Raw genomic sequence first — 25,115 nt, 5'->3', positions numbered from 1 at the left:
TCCAGTGTCACCCTAATGGTTTATATTAAAAAACTGCTGATGATTTGAAACAAAAACAGAAATTGTCGATGAAAATAAACAGGGTCTGGCAACCTTTATGGGGAGAAAGCAGAGTTAACGTTTTTAGATTCAATGATCCTGCCTCCCCTCTCTGGCTTCACTGAGATAAAGGCCTCAAGGATGGAGAGGCTGAGGGGGGCAGCTGGCTTTCAAAGATGGCGGGTGCTCAGGCGGCAACATACGCGGACAGTTGCCCCGCAGTGGCGTCACGTCCGGCCCACTGACGCAACAAGGCAACCGCGACGCGACATCCGGCAAGATGGTGGCGCCCATTGGGCTGAATGCGCTGGAAGAATCTGGAAAGGTGGAGAAGCTTCGGTCGCGGTAGGGAGTGGCCGCACGGCCGGGAACGCTGACCGGGCCAAGAGGTCGTGTTGGGAGGGGGGGGGAAGAGATTGGGGTAAGTGACCTTCTCCTCCCCGGTAACGGGGTGTTGAAATGGGAATGGGATCCCGTGGAGGTTTTTGGGTGGCGACCATTTTGAAGCGTCTTGTTGATGGCGGAGGAGGAGGTGGGGTAGGGGCTCAGGGTAAGTGTGGGCGGCCGGGATTTTAGCTCCCGATTGGCAGGCGATCCCTCTCACTAATGGGTATGGCTGTTGGAGTGAGGGGTGGGGAGAAGAAGGCCATTTCTGCAGATCATGTTTTTGTAGCTTTAGGTCACAAACTGAAGCCAGGACAATGTGCCCACTATCATATCACCCTCAGTCTCGTTAAGTGGCAGTGCAGGTTTGAGTGACCCACTTGTCTGTCTTGCACAGCTTCCAGGAATAGGAAAGCTGCCTATAACAACTGGCTGAGTGAAGTGCACATGTGCTGCAGTTGCAGTATGCCTACTTCTGGACCAGGAAGCATGAGTTCAAGGCTCTCCCATTCTAGAGATGTGTAATAACACCACCTGTTGAAAATGTGTTGCTGGTTAAAGCACAGCAGGTTAGGCAGCATCCAAGGAATAGGAAATTCGACGTTTTGGGCATAAGCCCTTCATCAGGAATGCCCGAAACATCGAATTTCCTATTCCTTGGATGCTGCCTAACCTGCTGTGCTTTAACCAGCAACACATTTTCAACTGTGATCTCCAGCATCTGCAGACCTCACTTTTTACCCTAATAACACCACCTGAACAAGTTGATTTGAAATTATATAATAATTGGTTGAGACTGGTCTGTACAGATGAATTTTTTTTAAATCAAGTACTTTTTTTTTAAATCCCCATATTCTCCTGGCTACGATCTATCATTGAGACGCTAAAGACCCAGCCAAAACCGATGAAACTTACAATGGATTTGAACAAAGAGGATGTAAAAAGACAGGTTCAGTGTCAAGTGTTTGCAACCGAACTGGGAAGAACCAGTTGCATAGAATGAATTCTGAGAAATAAGAGTTTTGCATTTGAAAATTGAAGGATGTTCTGTTCGAGGTGTTTAAAATGGTAAAAATAGTTTAAATAGATAGAGAGCAAATGTATTTGGGGGAAGACAAGGACAAAGCTTAAGTAATTTCAGAGAAAGCTCAGCAGTTGAAATTTCCTTATGAAATCACTGTCTGTACTTCCACCACACTCGTTTCTTTCTTAAATCTGCTTTGCATCTCTTGCCTAAAACCTTTAATTGGTGTTCCTGCGTCTTTGTACAATCAGCTTTGCCTACCTTATTTAAATCAGGTTATAATTTTGTACTCTTCCATCAAAATTTCCCTTGATCATCTTTGATAATTCTTTCAACTTAGTATGGCACAAAAAGCTATTAAAATCATTTCAATTCCACCATTGGAGCAAATCTTTATTTGATGTTTCCTGTAGCTTGTGCAACCCTGAGTTATGTCTTGCCTCCTGACGATACATTTTTCTCCTGCAGCATTCCATGTGTATGTTACAAGGAGGAAACAAAATGTAGGCCAGATGACATCTTTTTTTAAAATTGAGGGATATGGGTGTTGCTGATAAGGTCACCATTTATTAACCATTCTTAATTTCCTTTAAGTTAGTGAGCTGCTGCCTTCAACTGTCGTAATTCCATTGGGTATTGGGAAGAGAGTTCCATGATTTTGACCCTGCCACAGTGAAGAATTGCTAAGTCAGGATGATGTGTGAGCTTGTAGGTTACGGTGTTCCTATGCCTCAGCTGCCTCTGTTGTGCAGGGTGGTGGAGATTGTGGTTTAGATGACTGAAGTCATCTTGTAGAGGGTTAGTGGTTAAACTGATGGATGGGGTGGATGATGAGCTTCTCAAGTGTAATTAGAATGACATTTGTGTTCGATAGGATGAAATAGATTTTATTGCTACATATATTCAATTAAAGTTTGTGAGAAGATTTGTAGCTCGGGTGCTCGTTGTTGTGGTTCTGCTCGCCGAGCTGTGCGAATATATTCACAACAATATATTCAATTAGTATAGTCACAGTTTTTTTTTGTCGCCAACTACAGCACTGCCTTAGATACAAAAGTACCTAGGCATAGATGCTCTTATTACAAGATTTCAGACAATACGGAAACAAAATATGCAGCATTACAGGAAAGACTTCAGTACAGCAGACCATGGTGTCACTTAGCTGCCAGTCTGCACCAGGCCCTGACTGCACATTGTGCTGGCGACTAGCCGCAGCAGGGGGCCGGAAGGTTGCCACAGCATGCTGGGTGACCCCTATGAGAGGAGGCTGGAATGTCACTATGCCATGCTGAGAGGAGGTCACAGTGCCAGGCCAGGAGGTTGCCATACCATGACAAGAGGCTGCTGGTAGATTCCCACGCCAACACCAGGGGGTTGCTATGTGCCAGGCCAAAGTTCATCGTCAGAGGCCAGGAGTCAAAGCAAAAAAAAGCACTAGGGAGAAGGAAAGAAGGGCAGGTGGACCGGACCAGCTCTGGCTGGCACATCCTACTCTGCCATCTTGCAACAACAAAAGTAAGTGGAGAGTATTCTGGTACACAAGCTTTGAGGAGTTGAGAGATGTATTATTTAGTTAGATATCTTTGAATCCATTGCTGTTGTAGTCACAGTATTTGAATGGCTGGTCCAATCCAGACTCTGGTCAGTGGTTAATTCCCCACCATCACCATGCCCTCTTCTGCCTGGTGTTCAAAATGGATGTTGACGACGTGGGATACAGCAATCACAATGCCAGTGAACAGGATGCACCTTGTTGGAGGTGGTCATTACCTGGCACTCCTGGTTGTGATGTTGCAAATGCAGTCAACATGTATAAAGCCTTTCTCCTTCATGTTTACTGACTGACCTACGATGTATTTCTTTAGCATGTGCAATGAGAGCCTGAATGTTTGTGAATCCGGGCATGGGAAAGTAAAGATGTGATAAGACCACTAAGTCTGTCTACGGTTACTGCATCCACATGACAGTACAACCCTACTCTGCCTGTCTTTTTTTTAATTATTCATTTGTGGGATTTGGGCTAGCCAGAATTGATAGCCCATCCCTATTTGCCCATGAGATGCTGGTGATGAGCTACCTTCTTGACCCGCTGCAGTCCAGTTGCTGTGAGTTGACTCACAATACCAGTAGGGAGGGAATTTCAGGATTTTGACCCAATGACTGTGAAGGAACAGCGGTATATTTCCAAGTCAGGATGGTGAGTGCGTTGGAGGGGAACTTGCAGGTGGTAGTGTTCCCAAGTACCTGCTGCCCTTGTCCTTCTGGGTGGAAGTGGCATGGGTTTGGAAGGTGCTGCCTAAGGATCTTGTGAATTTCTGCAGTGCATCTTGTAAATAGTACGCACTGCTGCTACTGAGCACCGGAGATTGAATGTTTGGAGATGTGGTGCCAATCAAGTGGGTTGCTTTGTCCTGGATGGTGTCAGGCTTCTTGAGTGTTGTTGGAGCTGCACCCATCCTGGCAAGTGGGGAGTATTCCATCAAACTCCTGACTTGTGCCTTGTGGATGGTGGATAGACTTTGAGATGTCAAGGAGGTGAGTTATTCGCTGCAGTATCCCTAGCCTCTGACCTGCTCTTGTAGCCACTGTGTTTATGTGGTAAGTCCAGTTGAGTTTCTGGTCAATGGTATCCCCCAATGATGTTGACAGTGGGGGATTCAATGATGATAATACCATTGAATGTCAAGGGGCAGTGGTTAGAGTGTCTCTTATTTGTGATGGTCATTGACGAGAATTTGTCTGGTGCGAACGTTATTTGCCACTTGTCAGCCCAAGTCTGGATATGGTCTAGATCTTGTTGTATTTGAGCACAGACTGCTTCAGTATCTGAGGAGTCACGAATGGTGCTGAACACTGTGCAATCATCAAACATCCCCACTTCTCATCTTCTGATAGAGGGAAGGTCATTGATGAAACAGATGAAGGTTGTTGGCCCTAGGACACTACCCTGAGGGACTCCTGCAGGGATGTCCTGGAGCTGAGATCACTGACCCTCCACAACCACAACCATCTTCCTTTGTACCAGGTATGACTATAACCAGTGGAGTGTTTGCCCCCTGATACCCATTGATTCCAGTTTTGCCAAGGCTCCTTGATACCATACTCGTCAAATGTGGCCTTGATGTTGATGGCTGTCTCTCTCCCCTCCTCTCTGGAATTCAGCTCTTTTGTCCATGTTTGAACCAAGGCTGTAATGAGGTCAGGAGCTGAGTGGTCCTGGCGAAACCCAAACTGGGCATCGCTGAGCAGATGCTGTTTGATAGCGCTGTTGATGACCCCTTCCATCACTTTACTGATGATGGAGAGTCCACTGATTGGCTGGGGTTGGATCTGTTCTGTTTTTTTTGTACAGGGCATACCTGGATAGTTACTGGCTGCCAGTAATCAAAATTCTGAGAGAATTCATGTACAACAGTGTCCTTCAGGGAAAGAAATCTGCCACCCTTACCTGTTCTGGCTTAGGTGTGACCCCAAACCAATGGAACGTTTAAGACTGAGATTAGAGAAGTGTTTTTCTCTGAATGCCACTAATGTAGAACTTTGTTCTCCAGGCTGTAGTGAAGTCTGGGACTTCAAAATCTAACTTTGCTTTGAGTAAGTTCCGATGGAGAGCAGACGGGAAAATGGAACCGATACCACAACCATATTAGCCGTGCTCTTCTAGCACATACAGCTGGGTCAAAACAGCCTACACCTATGTTGCTACATAGCTAACTCTTAACTGTCCTCTGAAAGAGCCAAGCAAGTCGTTTTCTCAAGTGCTGTTAGAGATGGTAACAAATGCTGACCTTGCCAGTGACACCCACGTCTCGTGAAGAATAGAGAGAAAAATCCCGACACAATGATACTAATGCACTCTGTCTCAATGGAGTGGTGGAAAGAATGAGAAGGTTTTCCTCCCATTCCTTGCTTGAAAGAAAGACACAAGTGAAACATTTCCGAATGTCAGCACCCTAAATAAAAATCAGAAAATGGTGGAAATACTCAGCCAGTCTGGCAGCATCTTTGAAAAGAGAAGCAGAGTTATGAGTTCAAGCAAATGAACTTTTGCTAAGAGGTATAACCAGTTTTGGGTAAGCACTGAGGCAGAAAAAGTGGGTATGAGGAGAGGGAAAGAACCAAAGGCAAGGTTTACGATCAGGTGGAAGGCAAGGGAGATGAATAGCTGTGTGAAGTAAAATCAGATAGTTGTGCAAGTGACTAAACCAGACTGCAGTCTGCTTTTCCCATTCGTTAAGTATTTCTGGCATTTTCCATTTTGCTTTAACAGGTTGCTCTTTGGTTTTCCTTTCTTCCAGATTGAGGCTTTTTTAAAAATGGCGGACGGTGGACCTGAGAGAAACAGGCAACATCCCAACAATCTGCAGGGGCTGCTAAGGCTTGCCGTGGAAGCTGGGTCAGTGGGGGATACAGCTCCTGAATTGCATCCCATGCCAGAGGAAGTATGTGTGAATTATTTGTTATTTAACCCACCTCCTGTTCCACACCCGACCCGATGGCCTACTGTTTAAGAGGCATTACAAAGTTAGACAGGTTAGCTGACTTGGTACTCAAATACTGGCATTTACCAAGTTTGCTGTTGAGTGTCTGGGTAGCAATAAAACTATAACAGAACATGTTGCAAATACACGAAAAGCAAGCACCATATCTATGGAGAGAAATGGCAAGTCAACCTTTGACTAATAGCACATCACTTGAACCATGCCCTACCCAATATTTCCAAAGCTTATTTAAAATTTTGGGAGAATAACGATTAGCTTCAATTGTAACAGCAAGTTCTTGTGAAGAATGCATGCACGATGTGGACATGATCATAACTGAAATGAAAAGAAATTCTTACGTTTTATATTGTTTTGCAGTCAATGAAACACTTTTAAATTTGCCCTCTTGTAAAGCTTGAAATGCAGCAGACAATTTGCAACCAACCCAGCTCTGAGATACAACAATGTGCTAATGGTCACACCATTGGCTTTTTGTGATGAAGGATAGATATTGACCAGGACTTTGGGGATAACTCCCTTGCTCTGAACCATGGCCGTGAAATTGTTTCATCCCACTTCAGGAAGCTGACAGGGCTTTAGTTTAAAGACATTACTTGTGACTTCATGACAAACCCTCAGTACTGTGCTGGAAGTGTCAGCTGAGGTTTTTGTCCATGTCTCTCGAGTGGCACTTGAACCCATGTCCTTCTAATTCCGAATGCTATAGCTGACACCAAAACCAGTTGCCAATTTGTGGCAGATAATAGAATCCCTGAAGTGGAGAAGCAGGCCATTTTGGCCCATCAAGTCCACACTGTCCTTCTGAAGAGCATCCCACCAAGATTTCCCCCCCCCCCCCCCACCACCACCACCACCACCACCAAAACTATCCTGTCACTGTAACTCTGCATTTCCCAAAGCTAATCCACCTAGCCTGCACATCCCAGGATACTGTGGGTGCTTTAATATGGCCAATCCATCTAACCTGCACATCTTCAGACTGTGGGAGGAAACCCATAAAGGCACTGGGAGAACTTGCAAACTCCACACAGAAATCTCCCGAGGCTAGAATTGAACCCAGGTCCTTGGCTCTGTGAGGCAGCAATACTAACCACTGAGACACCACGCAGATATTCAGTTTAGTGATCTACTCAAAAATTGGGAAGAAAGGTGATGTATGGCATGACCTGCAAGGATTGTTGTCTCCTGTAACTTAAAAGTTGTCTGTCTGCATTAAATATCTTTGCAGACTCACTTCTCACTTCAACTTTCTAAATTTCATATCTCCCACCTAAATTTTATCTTCACCTGAATACATCAAAATCCAGGAATCAGGCTGGGGAGTGTCAGGTTAATGTTCAATGAAATCCAGCTGTGCTAATTAAACTGAAGTAGTCCAATGATGCAGAGCCTGACATCTGTCCTGTACGTGTGTTACTGCTGTCTGACCTCTTATTTCTTGCTCACACTCTCTTCCTTTTTCCACCCAAAGCGAAGACAGTGGCTGCAGGATGCACTATCGGATGTGTTTAATGGACACCTTGATGAACTGAAACAGATCAAGGATTGTCTTCAAATTTTGAGTGATGCTTCTGAAGATGACCTGAACGAGGATGGAAGGAGGAGCAATGCCCTCGATACCGTGGCTGATCTGTGTGAAAACCTAGACAATGCAGGAGGTAATTAATGTTGCCTTTGAACCCTGGGAATCTTTTCCAATTTCTAAAGACTTGAGGAGAGTGTTGGCTTTTGTTTAATAACTTTCACACTCTCATTATGTCCAAAGTACTTTATCACCAATGACGTTCTTCAGTGTGTAACTGGTATTATGGAGACTGGAAACCATGACTGATTTTTTTTTTAGCCTTATGTTCAACAAAGGGAGGTTTATTAATGCTCTTTTTGCTTTATTTAGATTTCTGTAAGCTGGGTGGCATGCAGATTGTGGTCCAGAACTTCCTGGAATGCCCGGACCCGGAGCTCCGATGGCGAGCGGCGCACCTCATTGGCACCTGTAGCCAGAATAACCCCTTTGTCCAGGAGCACGTGTTGAACCTGGGCACCATGTCCAAACTTCTGGAGCTTCTGAACAGTGACAGCAATGACATGGTGCGAATCAAGGCCCTCTTTGCTGTATCCTGTAAGTGATGCCAGTTTTCCCTGGATGTAGTGGAGAAAGGGATAGGAGTAGCCATGGTAACATCAGGCTTCTCTCCGTGCTAGCTCCATGACTATAAGAATGACTGGTGTTAATTTACCATCTTTCATGACTTCAGAATGTCCTAAAGTGCTGCAGAGATATCCAAGTACCTTTTGAAGTAAAAACCCTGTTGTGATTAGGGAGAAAAGCAGCAGTCAATTTGTACACAGCAAACTACCACAAACAGCAACCAGACATTTTGTTTCTTAATCGATTGAATTACAATATAATTAGACTTAGCTTTATTGTTACGTACTCACGTAAGTACAGTGAAAAGTTTACAATTTGCCACTTACGGCACCATTTAAATACAAAGGTATCTTGGTACAGATTCTCCAGTACAGTTTCTTCGGGGGAAAAAAAATCAGCAAGTGAAGAAATTAAAGTGTCCAGCAACATAGACCTTCAAAAGTACAAAATCATAGGAATAAATTAGAAAAGTGAAGAGATAAAAAGTTCAGAATACCAGTACTTCCACGATAATATAGTAAAGAAAAAATAAATTTAGAAGGAGATTTTTGACAAAGTTTACAGTCTGTTTCACAGCTCTGAGCTTGAGGATCCACCTCCCAATGTCCAGAATTCCCGCGCTCCTCTTCAAAACAGCATGGAGTCCTTTGTGTGCATCTGAGGATGTTCAGGCCATATTAGAATGCACAGTGTGGAAAACTGGGTGGGGCTGTCAATAACAAGCATTTATGGAGCACCTTTACTGTAGAAAGAGGCTCCCAAGGAAGATATGTACACTGAGAGACGTACAAGAAAAAGCTTTATTGATGGCATGGGTCTCTCTCTACACTGCTGTCTTAAAGGTGGAGACAAGGTTTAGAGAATTAATATCCAATGGATGGACCTTAACAGCTGCTGGTATGGCCAGAGCCCAGGCCCACAGGGAGGGATGTGCACTTGAGGAGACAATGTTGCAGTGGTAATATCAGTGAGCTAGTAATCCAGAGCTGAGCCTTTTTTATTATTGCAAAAGGATACTTTATTCATCAAAATTATCAATAAGTATATAGGTCCTAAAAATAACATTGGAATTTGACATTCCTCTAGAGTTTTCCTGCAGTTGCAAAACAAGATCATTTTCTACTCTTGCAAAGGTGTCTTGGACCTGAATACACTCTTGTTATACTTTTTCTCTTTACCTGTAGTTCACCTTACTCCTAATGAAGAGCTCATGCTCGAACCGTTGATTTTCCCGCTCCTCGGATGCTGCCTGACTGGCTGTGCTTTTCCAGCACCATACTCTTGAGTACCCCCACCTCCAGTCCTGAAGAAGGGTTGTTTCTGAAACATGAACTTCACCACCACCTGATGCTGCCTGGGTTGCTGTGTTCTTCCAGCCTCCTGTTTGGCAGAAAGACCGAAGACAGACAGTGGTCTTTTCCCACTGCGCTGTAGTGGCAGCTGTCTTTAGTGTGCCCCTCAGCACGTGGTCCTGGACTTTGGAACGTGCAACTCTGCAACACTCAGTCACCTCTTTACCCTGCAAGACCAACTGTTTTAGACAGACTGAGAAACATCTTTCACTGAGTTAATGGTCCTTCAGGCGCAATCAACGCTAGAGGTTCAGGCTAATGCTTTGGGGGCAGGAGTTCAGTTCTTACCATGGCAACTTTAAATTCAGTTAGTTAATTAGGAATTGAAAGCTAACCACAGTGATGGTGACCGTGACCAGTATCATTGTCCAATAAGTCGATGTGGGTCAGTAATGTCCTTTAGGGAAGGAAATTGACAGCCCTTCACCTCATCTGACCTACACATGACTCCAGATGCACAGCAATGTAGTTGAGCCCCTCACTACCCTCTCCAATGGCATAGTATGCCACTCAGTTCAGGAGCCGTTATGGGATGGGCAGCAAGTGCTCTTGGCAGCAACATCCCCATTGCAGGCAGGCATTTGACTGGGAGTTTGGGCAGAAAGTATAAATGGTCGTTTGTCTTTTTTTAAAAATTTCTTCATGGAGTGCGGGCATCGCTGGCAAGGCAAGCATATTTTTAGCCATCTCTGTTCACCCTTGAGATGATGTTGGTGAATTGCCGCCTTGGTTGCTGTAGTTCATATGGTGAAGTTATACCTGTGTTGTACAATGTCCAGGTCTGATTTCTTGGGGAGGGATAAAGATTTTGCATTTACAATACACGCCGTCATCAGATATCACCTTATCCTTGCAGATGAAGAACTGGACTGTGCTTTTGAATTAATACCTGTTGTGCTTTGTTCATTGTTTCACCAACAGTAGGTGTTGGATATCGTTTGCTCACTGAGCTGGAAGGTTCATTTTCAGCCGTTTTGTCACCATACTGGGTAACATCTTCAGTGAATCTCCGGACAAAGCACTGCTGGTGTTTCCTGCTTTCTGTTTGTGTTTGGGTTACTTTGGGGTGGTGATGCCGTTTCCTGTTCTTTTTTGCGGGGGAGGTGAGGGTGGTAAATGGGGTCCAAGTCAATGTGCTTGTTGATAGAGTTCCGGTTGGCCCCCATTTACTACCCACAAGAAAAAGAACAGGAAATGACATTGCCACAGGAAATGGCATCACGAACCCAAGGAAACCCAAACACACAAATAGAAACAGGAGACACCCAACAGTGCTTCGTCCGGAGGCTCACTGAAGATTGTGCCTAGTATGTTGACGAAACGTCTGAAAATGAATCTTGCAGCTCATCAAGCAAACTTACATCCAGAACCTCAACCTGAGCTACCAGTCTTCTCAAGACTTGCTGACAGTTTGTCATACATTGGAAGGTTGACCTAGATACTAATGCAACCCCCTCTCCTCCCACTTCTTTTAGGTTTGGTGCGTGAGCAGGCGGCTGGTTTACTGGAGTTTGTCGACCGCGATGGTTTCTCCGTGCTGATGAGAGCCATGCAGAGCGGCATTGAGAAGTTGAAGGTGAAAGCTGCATTCCTGCTGCAGAACCTGCTCATCAGCAACCCTGAGCACAAAGGTCAGAATTTGCCTTAATCAGGGTGTAGATAGATGGGTGATCCCACATCATCCTAGCCCAGACTGAAATTGTGGTGCAATTGGGTTTGAAGTTTTATTTCTTCATGTTCTTCCCCCCTCTTTATCTCCCCTCTTCTACTGAAGGTGCTGACTCATGCTAGGAGGCAGTTCCACATTGGTCGTTTATCCCCAGTAAGTATTGGCAGGCAGTTTGATTTTGCCCTCCTGCATGAACACACAGTGACAGAAAGAGTTGGGGAGTACTAGTGTAGGAGGCTTGTTTATGACTTCTTGCATCAGTCAGGTTTGTTGTGGTTGAGGCTTGTTTTGGAATCTGGAATCAACTGAAACATCAAAGTCCAGGTTTTATATTTGGCCACTCCAGTTGGTATACTTGTCCCCACAGCTTGCACTTAGTGTAACAACAAAGCTTGTATTCATATGGTGGCCATAAGGGGGCAGGAGAAGTTGGCAGGTAGGATCAAGGAAAACCCTAAAGCTTTTTATAGATATATCAGAAATAAAAGAATGACTAGAGAGATACTAGGGCCAATCAAGGATAGTAGTGGGAAGTTGTGCATGGAGTCCGAGGATATAGGGAGAGCACTAAATGAATATTTTTCATCAGTATTTACGCTGGAAAAAGACAATGATATCGAGGAGAATACTGAGATACAGATTACTAGACTAGTTGGGATTAACGATCACAAAAAAGAGATGTTAGCAATTCTGGAAAGCGTGAAAATAGATAAGTCATCTGGGCCGGATGTGATTTATCCTAGGATTCTCTGGGAAGCCAGGGAGGAGATTGTAGAGCCTTTGGCTTTGATCTTTGTCATCACTGTCAACAGGAATAGTGCCAGAAGACTGGAGGATAGCAAATGTTGTCCCCTTGTTCCAGACGGGGACTAGAGACAACCCTGGTAATTATAGACCAGTAAGCCTTACTTCTGTTGTGGTTCTGTTCGCCGAGCTGGGAATTTGTGTTGCAGACGTTTCGTCCCCTGTCTAGTTGACATCCTCAGTGCTTGGGAGCCTCCTGTGAAGCTTCACAGGAGGCTCCCAAGCACTGAGGATGTCACCTAGACAGGAGACGCAACGTCTGCAACACAAATTCCCAGCTCGGCGAACAGAACCACAACAACGAGCACCCGAGCTACAAATCTTCTCACAAACTTTGAAAGCCTTACTTCTGTTATGGATAAACTATTGGAAAACGTTATAAGAGATAGGATTTATAATCATCTAGAGAGGATTAAGTTGATTCGGGATAGCCAACACGGTTTTGTGAAGGGTAGGTAGTGTCTCTCAAACCTTATTGAGTTCTTTGAGAAGGTGAGCAAATAGATGGATGAAAGTAAAGCGGTTGATGTGGTGTACATGGATTTCATTAAGGCGTTTGATAAGGTTCCACACGGTAGGCTATTGCACTAAATATGGAGCCCTTGGATTGAGGGTGATTTAGTGGTTTCCATCAGAAATTGGCTAGCTGAAAGAAGACAGCGGATGGTGGTTGATGGGAAATGTTTATCCTGGAGTTTAGTTACTAGTGGTGAACTGCAAGGATCTGTTTTGGGGCCATTGCTGTTTGTTATTTTTTATAAATGACCTAGATGAGGGCATTGAAGGCTGGGTTAGTAAATTTGCAGATGACACATAGGTCAGTGGAGTTATGGATACTGCTGAAGAATGTTGCAGGTTACAGAAGGGCATATAAACGCTGCAGAGAGGTGGCAAATGGATTTTAATGCAGAAAAATGTGAGATGATTCACTTTGAAAGGAACAACGGGAATAAAGAATACTGGGCTAATGGTAAGATTCTTAGTGGTGTAGATGAGCAGAGAGATCTCTGTGTCCACGTACTTAGATTCATAAAGGTTGTTAGGGTTGTTAAGGTAAATGGTGTGTTAGCTTTTATTGGTAGAGGAATTGAGTTTCGGAGCCACGAGATCATGCTGCAGCTGTACAAAACTCTGGTACAGCCACATTTGGAGTATTGTGTACAGTTCTGGTCACTGCATTATAGGAAAGATGTGGAAACTTCGAAAAGGATACAGAGGAGATTTACTAGGATATTGCCTGGTCTGGAGGGAAGGCCTTATGAGGAAAGGCTGAGGGACTTGAGGCTGTTTTCATTAGAGAGAAGAAGGTTGAGAGATTACTTAATTGAGACATATAAGATAATCAGAGTTAGGTACTGTGGACAGTAAGATCGCTTTTCCTTGGATGGTGATGGCTAGCATGAGGGGACATGGCTTTAAATTGAGGGGTGATGGATATAGAACCGATGTCAGAGGTAGTTTCTTTACTCACAGGAGTAGGAGCATGGAACGCACTGCCTGCAACAGTAGTAGAACTCGCCAACTTTAAGGGCATTTAAATGGTCATTAGATAAACATATGGATGAAAGTGGAATAATGTAGGATAGATGAGCTTCAGATTGGTTCCACAGGTCAGCGCCACTTCGAGGGTTAAAGGGCCTGTACTGCTCTCTGTTCACGTTCTTAACATAACACAATGGTGAAACGCCTCATTGTATAATGAAACAACGTGCGATGCCAAGTGGCATGAGGAAATTTTAGAACAGTTTGCTTATTTAAAAGAAAATAAAACAAAGAACTGCAGATGCTGGAGATCTGAATCAAAATCTAAAGGTGCTAGAAAAAAGCAGAGTGAACGTTTTGAGTCCAGAGACTATTTGTCGGAACTCTTATTTAAAGGTTTGGGCTTTGAAGAGCAGCTTAAAGGAGGAAAGAAAGCCAAAAGATATAGAGGAAGAGATTTCCACCTCCATTCACGGGACAGTCAGGTTTCACCAGAGGCCAGAATTACAGGAGGCCTGACAATTCAGAGATTATTGGGGCTGTCAGATGTTATAAAGATGGGAAGGGTGAGGCCTAAAAATGAGGTTGGGAATTTTAATGTTGCTTAATAGGGCGGTTAATGTAGTTCATCATGTGCAGCAGCAATGGATGGTCTGGGCTTGAGACCATTTGGAACATGGGCAGTGAAGGTTTGGGTGGCATCATGTTACTGGCGAGTAAATTTGGAAGGCCACCTAGGAATGTGTTAGAATAGTCTGGAAGTAGCAAAGCTTTCCTGAAGCAGTGGGAAGTGTAGACAGACTCGATGGAAAGAAGGTTTGAGTTTTGTGATAGATTGAGCTGCATTCACAATTCTGTAATTTCTTGCAGTCACGGGTGGAGCAGATATCTGTAATGCATCCGGATAGGAGATGCATGTGTAAAAATTGTTAAGACTCATTGTGGCCATGCCGAAGTTCCTTAGCCTTCTGAGGAAGTAAACTTTGAACTGAATGTTCAAGCCATCTCAAAGGGCATTTAAGAGTCAACCACATGACTGTGGGTGGGAGTGGAATGTGGCCAGACCAGATAAGGCAGATGTACTTCTTTAAACTATGTTGGTGACTTCCTTTTGATAAAAATCATTGATCATTTCTTGACCACTATTACTACTACAGATTTTGCTAATTGAATTTAAATTTCACCAGCTGTAGTGGTGTGCTTGAAACCATATCAGGGCATTAGCCTGAGCCTTGGAATTGGTGATCTAGTGACGTTACCACTATGCCAGCGTCTCCCTTAGACAGGCAATGTTACAAAGGTAGAAATAGGAATCTGCACAGAACTGTTTTATTCTGCAGCCACTCTAACTCTGGTAAAATGCGACCAAATGTGACCTGATGCAGGAGCGGTTTAGGCTTAAACACTCGGTTTACACACCAGAGCTTTCACATTAGTACAGAGCCTTAGTATTGTAGTGGATTTAGGGTCAGTATGGGAGCTGGGTATGGTGGTGTTTGATGCTGCCTAGATTTGTTCTCGTACCATTAATATGTGACGTTATCTTGGATAAGGATTGCATAGAGAGCATGTAATTTAATTCCTTGTGTGGCGTTGAAGGCACGGATCTCGAATTGCTCATCAAGGTCCTCATTAACATGGCTGCTGATAATGGCAGATCCCACTGATTTTCTGCTTCGTAGACCAGGAAGTTCCACATTACAACTCCAGTGTGTGCTGACTGAGTTTTTTTTATGTGGAAATGACACTTAACTGTAGCGTTTTCTAACCCCTCCCCCCAAAAAGTCCCTCAAATCTTTACTGGAGGTACCTTTGCAAAGTAGATAGGATTGGGCTTGTTTGTGATGCTGTGTTTGAATAGCCCACTGACTCTTGGATGGGATTTTTGTCAAATTGGGATAGAGCTGACACAGCTGGAACTGGAAGCCAGCACTTCATAAAGGGAGGGGTGAAACTTGGGTCATATTGAGAGAGCAACACTATAGGAACTGTTAAAAATGTGTTGCTGGTTAAAGCACAGCAGGTTAGGCAGCATCCAAGGAATAGGAAATTCGACGTTTCGGGCATAAGCCCTTCATCAGGAATTCCTGATGAAGGGCTTATGCCCGAAACGTCGAATTTCCTATTCCTTGGATGCTGCCTAACCTGCTGTGCTTTAACCAGCAACACATTTTCAGCTGTGATCTCCAGCATCTGCAGACCTCATTTTTTACCCTTATAGGAACTGTTAACCCTGCTTCAAGCAGTATTTTAGGGGTTTGCAGATCCTTCATACATAATTTAAAATAGATCAAGAAGAATATTTCTTACAATGCCATTGAAATCATTGTCACAAGGCCGTTGGATTACAAGTTTGCATTTTTCCTTCCTACAGATGTTCTCTGCTCAATGGGGATGGTACAGCAATTAGTGGCACTCATACAGACAGAACATGATTCCTTTCATGAGCATGTTCTGGGTGCACTTTGCAGGTGAGTGAGATAAGCCTTCTTTCCCTCTCACAGTATCATTACTACTGTTTACTGTCCTTGCAGTTACCCACTTGTGCATCTATTCCTCTGAGTGAGCATTGGTGGACTGTTTACCCGTGGGGACTTTATAGCTGAGCTGGATCCTATTCAGGCTCAATCGTGCACTTTCCTGCTGTGATTCCTTTAGTTAGCAGGTGGAGACAAATGAGTTCAAATAGCTAACTAATTGAAGTTTCAGGATGGAGCAGATCTGTTTGATGTTATGTTTGGGGAGCTTTGATAAAACTGTGGAAGATTGTGACAGGTTTACAGAGGCTGACAAAAGCAGTTACAGTTAGCTGATCACCCAAGGACTCGGGGACACGGATTTGAGCATTTGGGCCATGGAAGGAAGGTGGAGTTTGAAAAGAACTTGCCTGATGCAGCAAGTGTTAATGGCCTGGTGCTTGTGGCTCATAACGTAGTGGAAATGGAAACGAAGAATAATTTCAGAAGGAAGTGAGCAAAATAAATTTGTCGAACAAGATTGCTCTGCAGTGAGCTGGTGTGAACTCGATGAGCTGAATCACTGCTCAGCAAGTTGTCATTATTCTTTAAGTTGGAACATTGGAGGCATAAAAGGAGACAGGAAGTGCTCACCTTTGACATTTACCTTCAGTCTGTGGGAGGAAAGAGTGGGTCCAAATTGGTATTTTAAGCTTAAAGAACATCAGTTATGAGCACAAGGAGGTAGGGCTGGCTGGTAAATTAGAATGAGAAAGAGGTGAATAGAGATGCAGTGCAGACTCAGAAGAAATGCATTCCAATGAGAAACAAAAATTCCAAGGGGAGGTCCCACTAACTTTAAAAAAAGCTAAAGACAGTTTCCAACTTGAAGGAAAAACACATAAATAGAGAAGGCTGGTGAATGGGAGTAGATTAATCCCTCCTTCCTTAATTATTTTTAGTCACTCTTTAAACAAAATAAAACAGAAAGAATGACAAAAAAGCTGCAAGGGTTTGTTTAGATACTTAAAAAGAAAAGAGATAGCTGAGTGAGTGTAGATCCTGTAGGAAGTGTGACTGTAGAGTTAATAAGGGTAAGTAGCAAAATGGCAAATGAATTAAACAGATATGTTTCATCAGCCTTCACTGTGCAAGGTACACAGGTAATATCCCAAAAATAGCTATAAGTCAGGAAATGGAAAGGAGAGAGGAGCTCACAATCACCAGGGAAGTGGTATTGAGCAAATGAATGGAGCTGCAGACTGCCAAGTCCCCACATTCTGATGAACTTCTTCCTAGGGTCTTTGAAATAGTGTGTCGTGCGATAGATGATGCAGGTCTTTCTGCTGTAACAACGTGTTTCTCTAGCACAAATTCACTGTAACATGATTGGCAAATTGGGCAAGCTGTTTCTAAAGTGCCAGCTTTTTGAAGTGTGCTGGCTGTGATGCAATTACATCGCCAACACTTTAAGTGCTGCATCTAAAGTGTGATTTTTTTAATATATAATGCGGGGGGGGGGGGCTGTTTGTATTAGAACACAACCGTTGCATTGTAGAGCTGCCCATGTGTCGGTTTTCATTTTCTAAAATTCTCTAGATTTGGGAAAGGTTCCATTTAATTGGAAAGTAACAAATGTAGCTCCTTTTTTGTTATTGATAAAGGAATGGAGACAGGAAGCAGCAAACTGTAGCCGAGAGTGTGATGTTGGAAAGGCACAACTGGTCAGGCAGTATCCGAGGAGCAGGAGAATCGCCATTTTGGGCGTGAGCTCCTGCTCGAAGCGTGAACTCTCCCGCTGCTCAGGTGCTGCCAAACTGGCTGTGCTTTTCCAGCTTTTCAGCTCTGATTTCCAGCATCTGCGGTCCTAACTTTCTCCTGCTCTGGTTGTTAACCCATGATGTGCTGTTTTCTGAGATGGAGAAAGTGAGGACTGCCGATGCTGAAGATCAGAGCTGAAAATGTGTTGCTGGAAAAGCCCAGCAGGTCAGGCAGCATCCAAAGAGCAGGAGAATCGACATTTCGGGCATAAGCCCTTCTTCAGGAAGGGCTTATGCCCGAAACGTCAATTCTCCTGCTCTTTGGATGCTGCCTGACCTGCTGCACTTTTCCAGCAACACATTTTCAGCTATTTTCTGAGATGCACAGGATCAGTGTGTTTTTTTTAATTTAAAAGTATGCTTTCTGTTGTACCTTCCCTCGTTTTTATATGTGTGCGTGTGGGGGAAGGAGAAGCAAGCGCAGAGGTTGTTGTATGTGATAGGCCCTGACCAGGTTTCTCTGCTTGAATGGCTCTGTGTTTTTTTCTCTTTCCCCTCTGCAGCCTTGTGACAGACTTTCCTCGTGGCGTGAGGCAGTGCCAAGAACTGGAACTGGGTCTGGAGGACATTCTGCTTGAGAGATCACAGATGCTGAAAGATCAAGAAGAATTTCGGGTGCGCAGGAGGTTTTACATATGGCTTGACATTGGAAACCCAAGCTGGTTGCTATTGTATTATTGTTAGAATTATTATTGCACACTTATTCTCCCAGAAGCCACTCGGCTGAATCAGTCTATGCTTTTTTTTTGAAGGAGTCATAGGCGTTGTTGGCGAGGCCAGCATTTGTTGCCCAGAAGAGGCAATGGCCTAGTGCTATGATCACTGGACTATTAACCCAGAGACCCAGGTAATGTTCTGGGACCTGGGTTTGAATTCTGCCGTGGCAGATAGTGGAAGTTGAGCTCAATAAAAATCTGGAAGCAAAAGTCTAAGGATGACCACAAATCCATTGTCGATTGTTAGAAACTCCCATCTCGTTCACTGATGTCCTTTTAAGAAGGAAATCTGCCATCCTTTCCTGGTCTGGCCAACATGTGACTCCAGATCCACGGCAATGTGGGTGACTCTTAACTGCAGTTAGGAATGGGCAATAACTGCTGGCTTGGCCAACTACATCGTCATCCCGTGAAAGAGTTTTTTTAAAGACCATAAGACATAGGAGTGGAAGTAAGGCCATTCAGCCCATCGAGTCCACTCCGCCATTCAATCATGGCTGATGGGCATTTCAACTCCACTTACCAGCGTTCTCCCCGTAGCCCTTAATTCCTCGAGACAACAAGAATCTATCAATCTCGACCTTGAAGACATTTAGCGTCCCGGCCTCCACTGCACTCCGCGGCAATGAATTTTTAAGCAATCCCTAATTGCCCTTCAGCTGAGTGACTCACTTGGCCATCAATTAAGAGTCAATTACATTGCTTTGGATCTGAACTCACAAGTAGACTAGACCAGACAAGGACTGTCGATTCATTCTTTAAAGGGCATTAGTGAGAAAAATTGAGTTGTTGACACTTGGGCATAATTGTCAGTTTTACCATTATTGATTATTGTTAGTCATTAAGACTAGATTTATATTCCAGATTTATCTTTTAATAATTGAATTCAAGTTCCATCCCCTGTTGGAGTCATCTCCATGACCCAGGCTCACCTGGCCAGTGACAATAACACTACGTCATCCTCTATCACGAGGATCCACATGAGCCTTCTCTCTCCCTTTGTATTCTTTTCTCTCCTGTGTCGCATGTAAGCAATAGCAACCGTTTCCATGCTACAGAGTATAGAGGTTCCTGGTGAACCCTTTGTTGCTTTTATTAGAATCATGCATTTATGGCCCCTACTTGAAAATATCTGTACGTCCAGCTTGACCTACCCTCTGCAATCTTAACCTCTCCCAGAATCTACCTTCAGCCATCTCATTTATAGGGAAAAGAGCCTCAACCTGTTTAAACTTTTCTGATGCTTGTAACCTCTCAGTCCTACCGTTCAAACCATTTGCACTTCCTCTGCTGCCTCTATATTAGATTCCTTACAGTGTGGAAACAGGCCCTTCGGCCCAACAAGTCCACACCGACCCACCAAAGCACAACCCACCTAACCGGCACTTTTTTTTTGGACTGTGGGAGGAAACTGGAGTACCCAGAGGAAACCCACAACATTGACACAAATTGAAGGTGTAGTGAACAGCGAAGAGGGTTACCTCCGATTACAACAGGATCTTGATCAAATGGGCAAATGGGCTGAAGAGTGGCAGATGGAGTTTACTTCAGATATATGCAAGGCGCTGCATTTTGGAAAAGCAAATCTTAGCAGGACTTGTATACTTAATGGCAAGGTCCTAGGGAGTGTTGCTGAACAAAGAGACCTTGGAGTGCTGGTTCATAACTCTTTGAAAGTGGAGTCGCAGGTAGACAGGATAGTGAAGAAGGTGTTTGGTATGCTTTCCTTTATCAGTTAGAGTATTGAGTACAGGAGTTGGGAGGTCATGTTGTGGCTGTACAGGACATTGGTTAGGCCACCTTTGGAATTGTGCGTGCAATTCTGGTCTCCTTCCTATTGGAAGGTTGTTGTGAAACTTGAAAGGGTTCAGAAAATATTTACAAGCGTGTTGCCAGAGTTGGAGGATCTGAGCTATAGGGAGAGGCTGAACAGGCTGTGGCTGTTTTCCCTGGAGTGTCTGAGGCTGAGGGGTGACCTTATAGAGGTTTACAAAATCATGAGGGGCATGGATAGAATAAACAGTAGTTTCTCTGGGGTGGAAGAGTCCAGAATTAGAGGGCATAGGTTTAGGGTGAGAGGGGAAAGATATAAAAGGGACCTAAGTGGCAACGTTTTCACACAGAGGGTGGTAAGTGTATGGAATGAGCTGCCAGAGGAAGTGATGGAGGCAGGTACAATTGCAACATTTAAAGGCATTTGGATGGGTATATGAATAGGAAGGGTTTGGAGGGATATGGGCCGGGTGCTGGCAAATGGGACTAAATTGGGTTGGGATATTGGGTCTATTTCTGTGCTGTACATCTGTATGGCATCAATTTTAAAGGTGATGGTTCTGACCATTTATTTAAAAATTGGTGAATTAAATGCTGGCATCTTTGCAGCCATCTGTAGTACCACAACGCTCCTGTTGACAATGCTGTACTCAATCAACAGATTGCTCAGCATCTCACAGGTTCAGGAAAAAACAGGTGAAAGTTTCAGATGTGTAGGTTATGTCAAGTATCTTCCATCATACCTGACTAACTGACTGTAATTCAAAACCCAAAAGTACTGCACATTGAGTTGTGGACAAGAAGATAACTTTGTTTTATTATAATCCATTTCCTTTGTCATTTGTTGAAGTGCAAGAATTTATAATAATTGAAGAGCCGTGGATGCTGGAAATCTGAAATAAAAAGGATTATGAATTACAAAAATACTACTATTAGTGCTTTAGTTTTCTCTCACAGTTCAAAGATGTGCAGGTTAGATGGATTGGTCATGATAAATTGCCCATAGCGTCCAGGGATGTACATATTAGGTTGATTAGTCATGGGAAATGTAGGGTTACAGGATAGGGTAAGGGGCTGGGTCTAGGTGGGCTGCTGTTTGGAGAGTCGATGTGGACTTGATGGGCCGTATGGCCTGCTTCCACACTATAGGCATTCTTTGAAACATAAGCTGTAACCCCTTTATCCTAAATACGCACGCGTTTACAAATAGGTCAAAAGACAGTTTTGGGTGGAGGAGAAAACATATTTGGGACAATACTGTTTTGTAACACAAGGGCAGACCACTAAAGTAGAATGGGTTGTTCTCAATTTTTATGGATGATTAGAGCATGAGGAGATAGCAGAGATGCTAAAAGAATGTAATCTGTCTGATTTTAATCTTTCAACAGGAAGAGTTGGAGTTCTGCGAGCATCTCCTGCAAACTTGCTTCAGCCAGCCAGAGGAGCATGGGATGGATCGGTGATGTGCCACAGCCCGTTTCCTACTGCTGCTGCACTGTCAGAGAAAAGTGCTTTGATTTTTCAAATGGCTTCCCACCATTGGAATCTGTAAAGACTCCAAAGCCTAGAGTGTTTTGAATGAGCCTACATATTACACGTATTTAAAAATGTGGACTGTTTAAAAAACTTTTTATTTGATCTTTTAATGTCGGTTCCAGGTAGAAATGTACAAAACTCCCAAAAGGAGCTTTTCCCGGTTACCCTTTATAATGAATTCCTGTTCGGCGTTCAATTTGTTTCCAACCACCCTAATTTTCCTTTAGTCAACTGTAGGATAAATACAGTCAGCAAGTTGTGATTGGTGTTACTTATACTTTGTCACTTGCTGTCTAAAACCTTTAGCTGCAAATGTTTTATTTCAGGTATTAAGTTGCTGACAGACTGCTAGATAGAGACTGTCCTCAGTTATGTTGTGTACAGTTGCTGGCCTGATAGTACCAAGAGCCACTCTTGTGGTGCTGTAGTAGTGTCCCTACTCCTGGACCAGGAAGCCTGGGTTCAAGTCCCAGAGATACATGAATAAGTTGATTTAAAAAGTACCTTTAGTGCAGCAATGAAAAGACACAGTTGCAATTTGCATCAGTTACCCCTCTCTAGCCTCTGCTTGGCAGCTTTCCTGCAGCCAGCCCAGGGACGCACGATTTGCTTCTGACTGTCTGTCTGTCTGTCTGTCTGTCTGTGTTCTCGGGCTGCTGTGACGCACAAACCCAGACAAGTGACTTCAATCTGGTGAAGTTGCAGAGAACGCTACCCTAGTCTCTGATCTCGGGACACCTTTCCCCACACACTGGTCTATAATTTGAAGTGCTCGCTTTAGCAGTTCAAATGAAAACATTAGTTGAATTTTAAGCAGCGAGGGGCATTTTTAAACTGTCATCTAATGCAAGCATTTTAAGTTACCTCCTTAGTCTGGAAACATTAATCAAGCACTGTGTGCAGAATGACAGGGGTGTGATTCATTAGTGTGTTGATGACCACAAGGGTTGCTGACTCTGACTAGGCTGTGAGTTAATGCTTAACCTGCAGCTCGAAGGATTAGCTGCAGCTCTGCTGAGAGCCTTACGTGTCTCCAGCTGTCAGGTGGCCTCTGTGCATCTTCCAGGATCTACACGATGCCCAATGTGTTACTGATCACTCCACAGTTCAGTCAAGCAATGTTGTATGTTGATTTAAAAACTGAAGCAAAGATATGACTGTAGTAACCCAGCTGTATTTGAAGTCTTTATTTTGTTTTTCTGCAAAACGTTATGATTCAGTTTCTGTGAAAAAAATATACTTTTTGAATACATTCCAATCTACATTTTTCTTTGACTCTGGCAGTCATCAAATTGACACGATCTCCCTTCTGTGTTTTTTAAAAACATAATCTTCACCTGTCTCCAAAATGGCTCAGTGTCAGTCATGATATTGGTCCCACTGTTCAACAGACTATCATCAGTAAACAACAACTTTCATTTATATGGCTCTTCTAAGTAAAACGTATTGCTGAGAAAAGACACAGTTTGTCAAAAACTTTTTGTCTTGCACTCATCAGGACCCTTTGCAAGAATGCCAATTCAGGATGTAGGTTTGCTCACTGAGCTGGAAGGCTTGTTTTCAGACGTTTCGTTACCATAACTAGATAATATCTTCACTGAGCCTCTGGACAAAGCACTGCTGGTGTTTCCCGTTTTCTATTTATATGTTTGGGTTTCCTTGGGTTGGTGATGTCATTTCCTGTTCTTTTTCTCGGGCCATAGTAAATAGGATCCACGTCAATGTGTTTATTGATAGAATGCCAATCCATTGTGAAATCCAGCATTTTCACAATTTGAGAGAAGAATGCTAATTGGTTGACACGTGGACTTTGGTAAAATTGCCGTGATGATGTTTGATAATTAAGTGCCTGGCTTTGTTTCAGTTTCTCACAGATTGATGATAAATCAGAGTCAACATTTTAAACCCTCCAAGTGACCTCCTCAACCAGTGAATGACTATTACTTATTCATTGACTTGAAACAGGTGCAGTGCGTGGATGTGCTCTTTCTTTCGGCAAAGAACAGGGTCCTGTGCATTAAGATACATATCTTCCAGTACACACTGAGAGATTGTTGTAGTGGTTCTGTTCGCCGAGCTGGAAGTTTTTGTTGCAAACGTTTCGTCCCCTGGCTAGGAGAACAGAACCACTACAACAAGCACCCGAGCTACAAATCTTCGCACAAATTTTGAACACTGAGAGATCAATTGACAATCTGAACTTTGTCAGCATAACTCTCAGGAGTCTCCAGCAAATGAATTCGCTTTATTGTCACATGTACTCAAATGAGTACAGTGAAAAGTTTACGAACCACCACTTATGGTACCCATCTTAGGTACATATATGCAGATTCTTGAGTACAAATTCTTCAGAAAGAAATTAGAAAAAAAAGAAATAAAAAGTCCCGCATTAAAATACAAAATCATAGCAAAAAAAATTAAAAGATCAGAAATAAGTCTTTCCATGATAATATCATCAAACAAAAAGTTTGAAAAGAGTATAAGACAACACCCAATTGGTCTGTTTCTGGGATTGAGGGCATGACCTTTGTCTGTGTTGGAAGTCTGAACTGGACCCACCCTGCTGCCAAAGAAAATGCTGCATGGAGTCACAGACCAACCCTGATGAAAGCAACCACACAATGCTGCTAAAAGTTTGTCAGTTATCTCCAATGTTGCACACTATTTCATGTTTTGCAAATGTAGGCTGGTTGGTTGTTTTCAATCCCTTGCTTTTCGTGAATAGGTCAAGGAATATGTTGTTTGGTACAACATGCCTGTGTGTGGGTTGCAGGACATACATACCTGATATCAGACCAAGACTGAAATTTATATACCACAATACTCATTTGTGCGATGGACTGAATATCTTTTGGCATTATGGCAGCATCCTGTAAGAGGCGAGTACCACTTGTTCCTAGTATATATCAGAATGAACAACCAAGCTTCACTTTTTTTGCTGAAACCTTTGAGATACCTTGCCCTGCCTCAGTAATCTGAGGTAGACCCAGAGTCTTGAGATCTTTTATGCATTTATGAGCTATGCAGCAAGAAGTGCTCTGATCAGGATAACCATATTACTGAAGGTGGCATGAACACATGGTCTTTCTGATCATTAGTTGGTACATTTTTCATGGCAACACGTCTACAAATCAGAATCCAATTCTCAACCAGTTGGCACATTCAGACATTATAACTCAAAGTATTCTTGTGAATTGTTCTGATGGGTGTTGATGAAAAAAAAAATACATCACCCTTGCTAAAGGTGCACATGGTACGCAGGACAAGTCTTGTGAATATGGCTGTATGTGATGCATCCAGGTCAATGATTGATTTCACCCAAGTTAATAGCAATCTACCTTCCTCCAATTTCCAAGTACTTGTCAACACCCCATGGGATCTCGGTATCTCCCCACTCAGACCCATTTAA

At 43.4% G+C, this 25,115-nt stretch overlaps 1 protein-coding gene across 3 annotated transcripts; it reads left to right on the top strand.

Moving 5' to 3' along the window:
- Positions 1-318: 318 nt before the first annotated feature.
- On the top strand, positions 319-22,958 carry hspbp1 (HSPA (heat shock 70kDa) binding protein, cytoplasmic cochaperone 1). 3 transcript variants are annotated; one of them, XM_060849350.1, is made up of 8 exons: positions 319-460; positions 5,746-5,889; positions 7,421-7,607; positions 7,844-8,068; positions 10,926-11,081; positions 15,780-15,876; positions 18,185-18,296; positions 21,559-22,958. In XM_060849350.1, the coding sequence occupies exons 2-8, from the start codon at positions 5,764-5,766 to the stop codon at positions 21,631-21,633; spliced, it is 978 nt and encodes a 325-aa protein (XP_060705333.1). In that variant the 5' UTR covers positions 319-460; positions 5,746-5,763; the 3' UTR covers positions 21,634-22,958. The 3 variants fall into 3 exon arrangements, with proteins under 3 accessions (XP_060705333.1, XP_060705334.1, XP_060705335.1); XM_060849351.1 differs by having other exon boundaries at positions 324-384; XM_060849352.1 differs by having other exon boundaries at positions 325-364.
- Positions 22,959-25,115: the final 2,157 nt, after the last annotated feature.

This window comes from Hemiscyllium ocellatum, chromosome 33, assembly GCF_020745735.1.
Source record: "Hemiscyllium ocellatum isolate sHemOce1 chromosome 33, sHemOce1.pat.X.cur, whole genome shotgun sequence".
Lineage (NCBI taxonomy): Eukaryota > Metazoa > Chordata > Chondrichthyes > Orectolobiformes > Hemiscylliidae > Hemiscyllium > Hemiscyllium ocellatum.
This window is presented reverse-complemented; position numbering and strand designations above follow the sequence as displayed.

What these genes read in the sequence shown, in the direction of transcription:
- hspbp1 (XM_060849350.1), top strand. Translation starts at nt 5,764, where the DNA reads ATGGCGGACGGTGGACCTGAGAGAAACAGGCAACATCCCAACAATCTG. An exon ending in AAACCTAGACAATGCAGGAG is followed by an intron (nt 7,608 to 7,843) that starts GTAATTAATGTT and finishes TGCTTTATTTAG; the next exon opens with ATTTCTGTAAGCTGGGTGGC. An exon ending in CAGCAACCCTGAGCACAAAG is followed by an intron (nt 11,082 to 15,779) that starts GTCAGAATTTGC and finishes TCCTTCCTACAG; the next exon opens with ATGTTCTCTGCTCAATGGGG.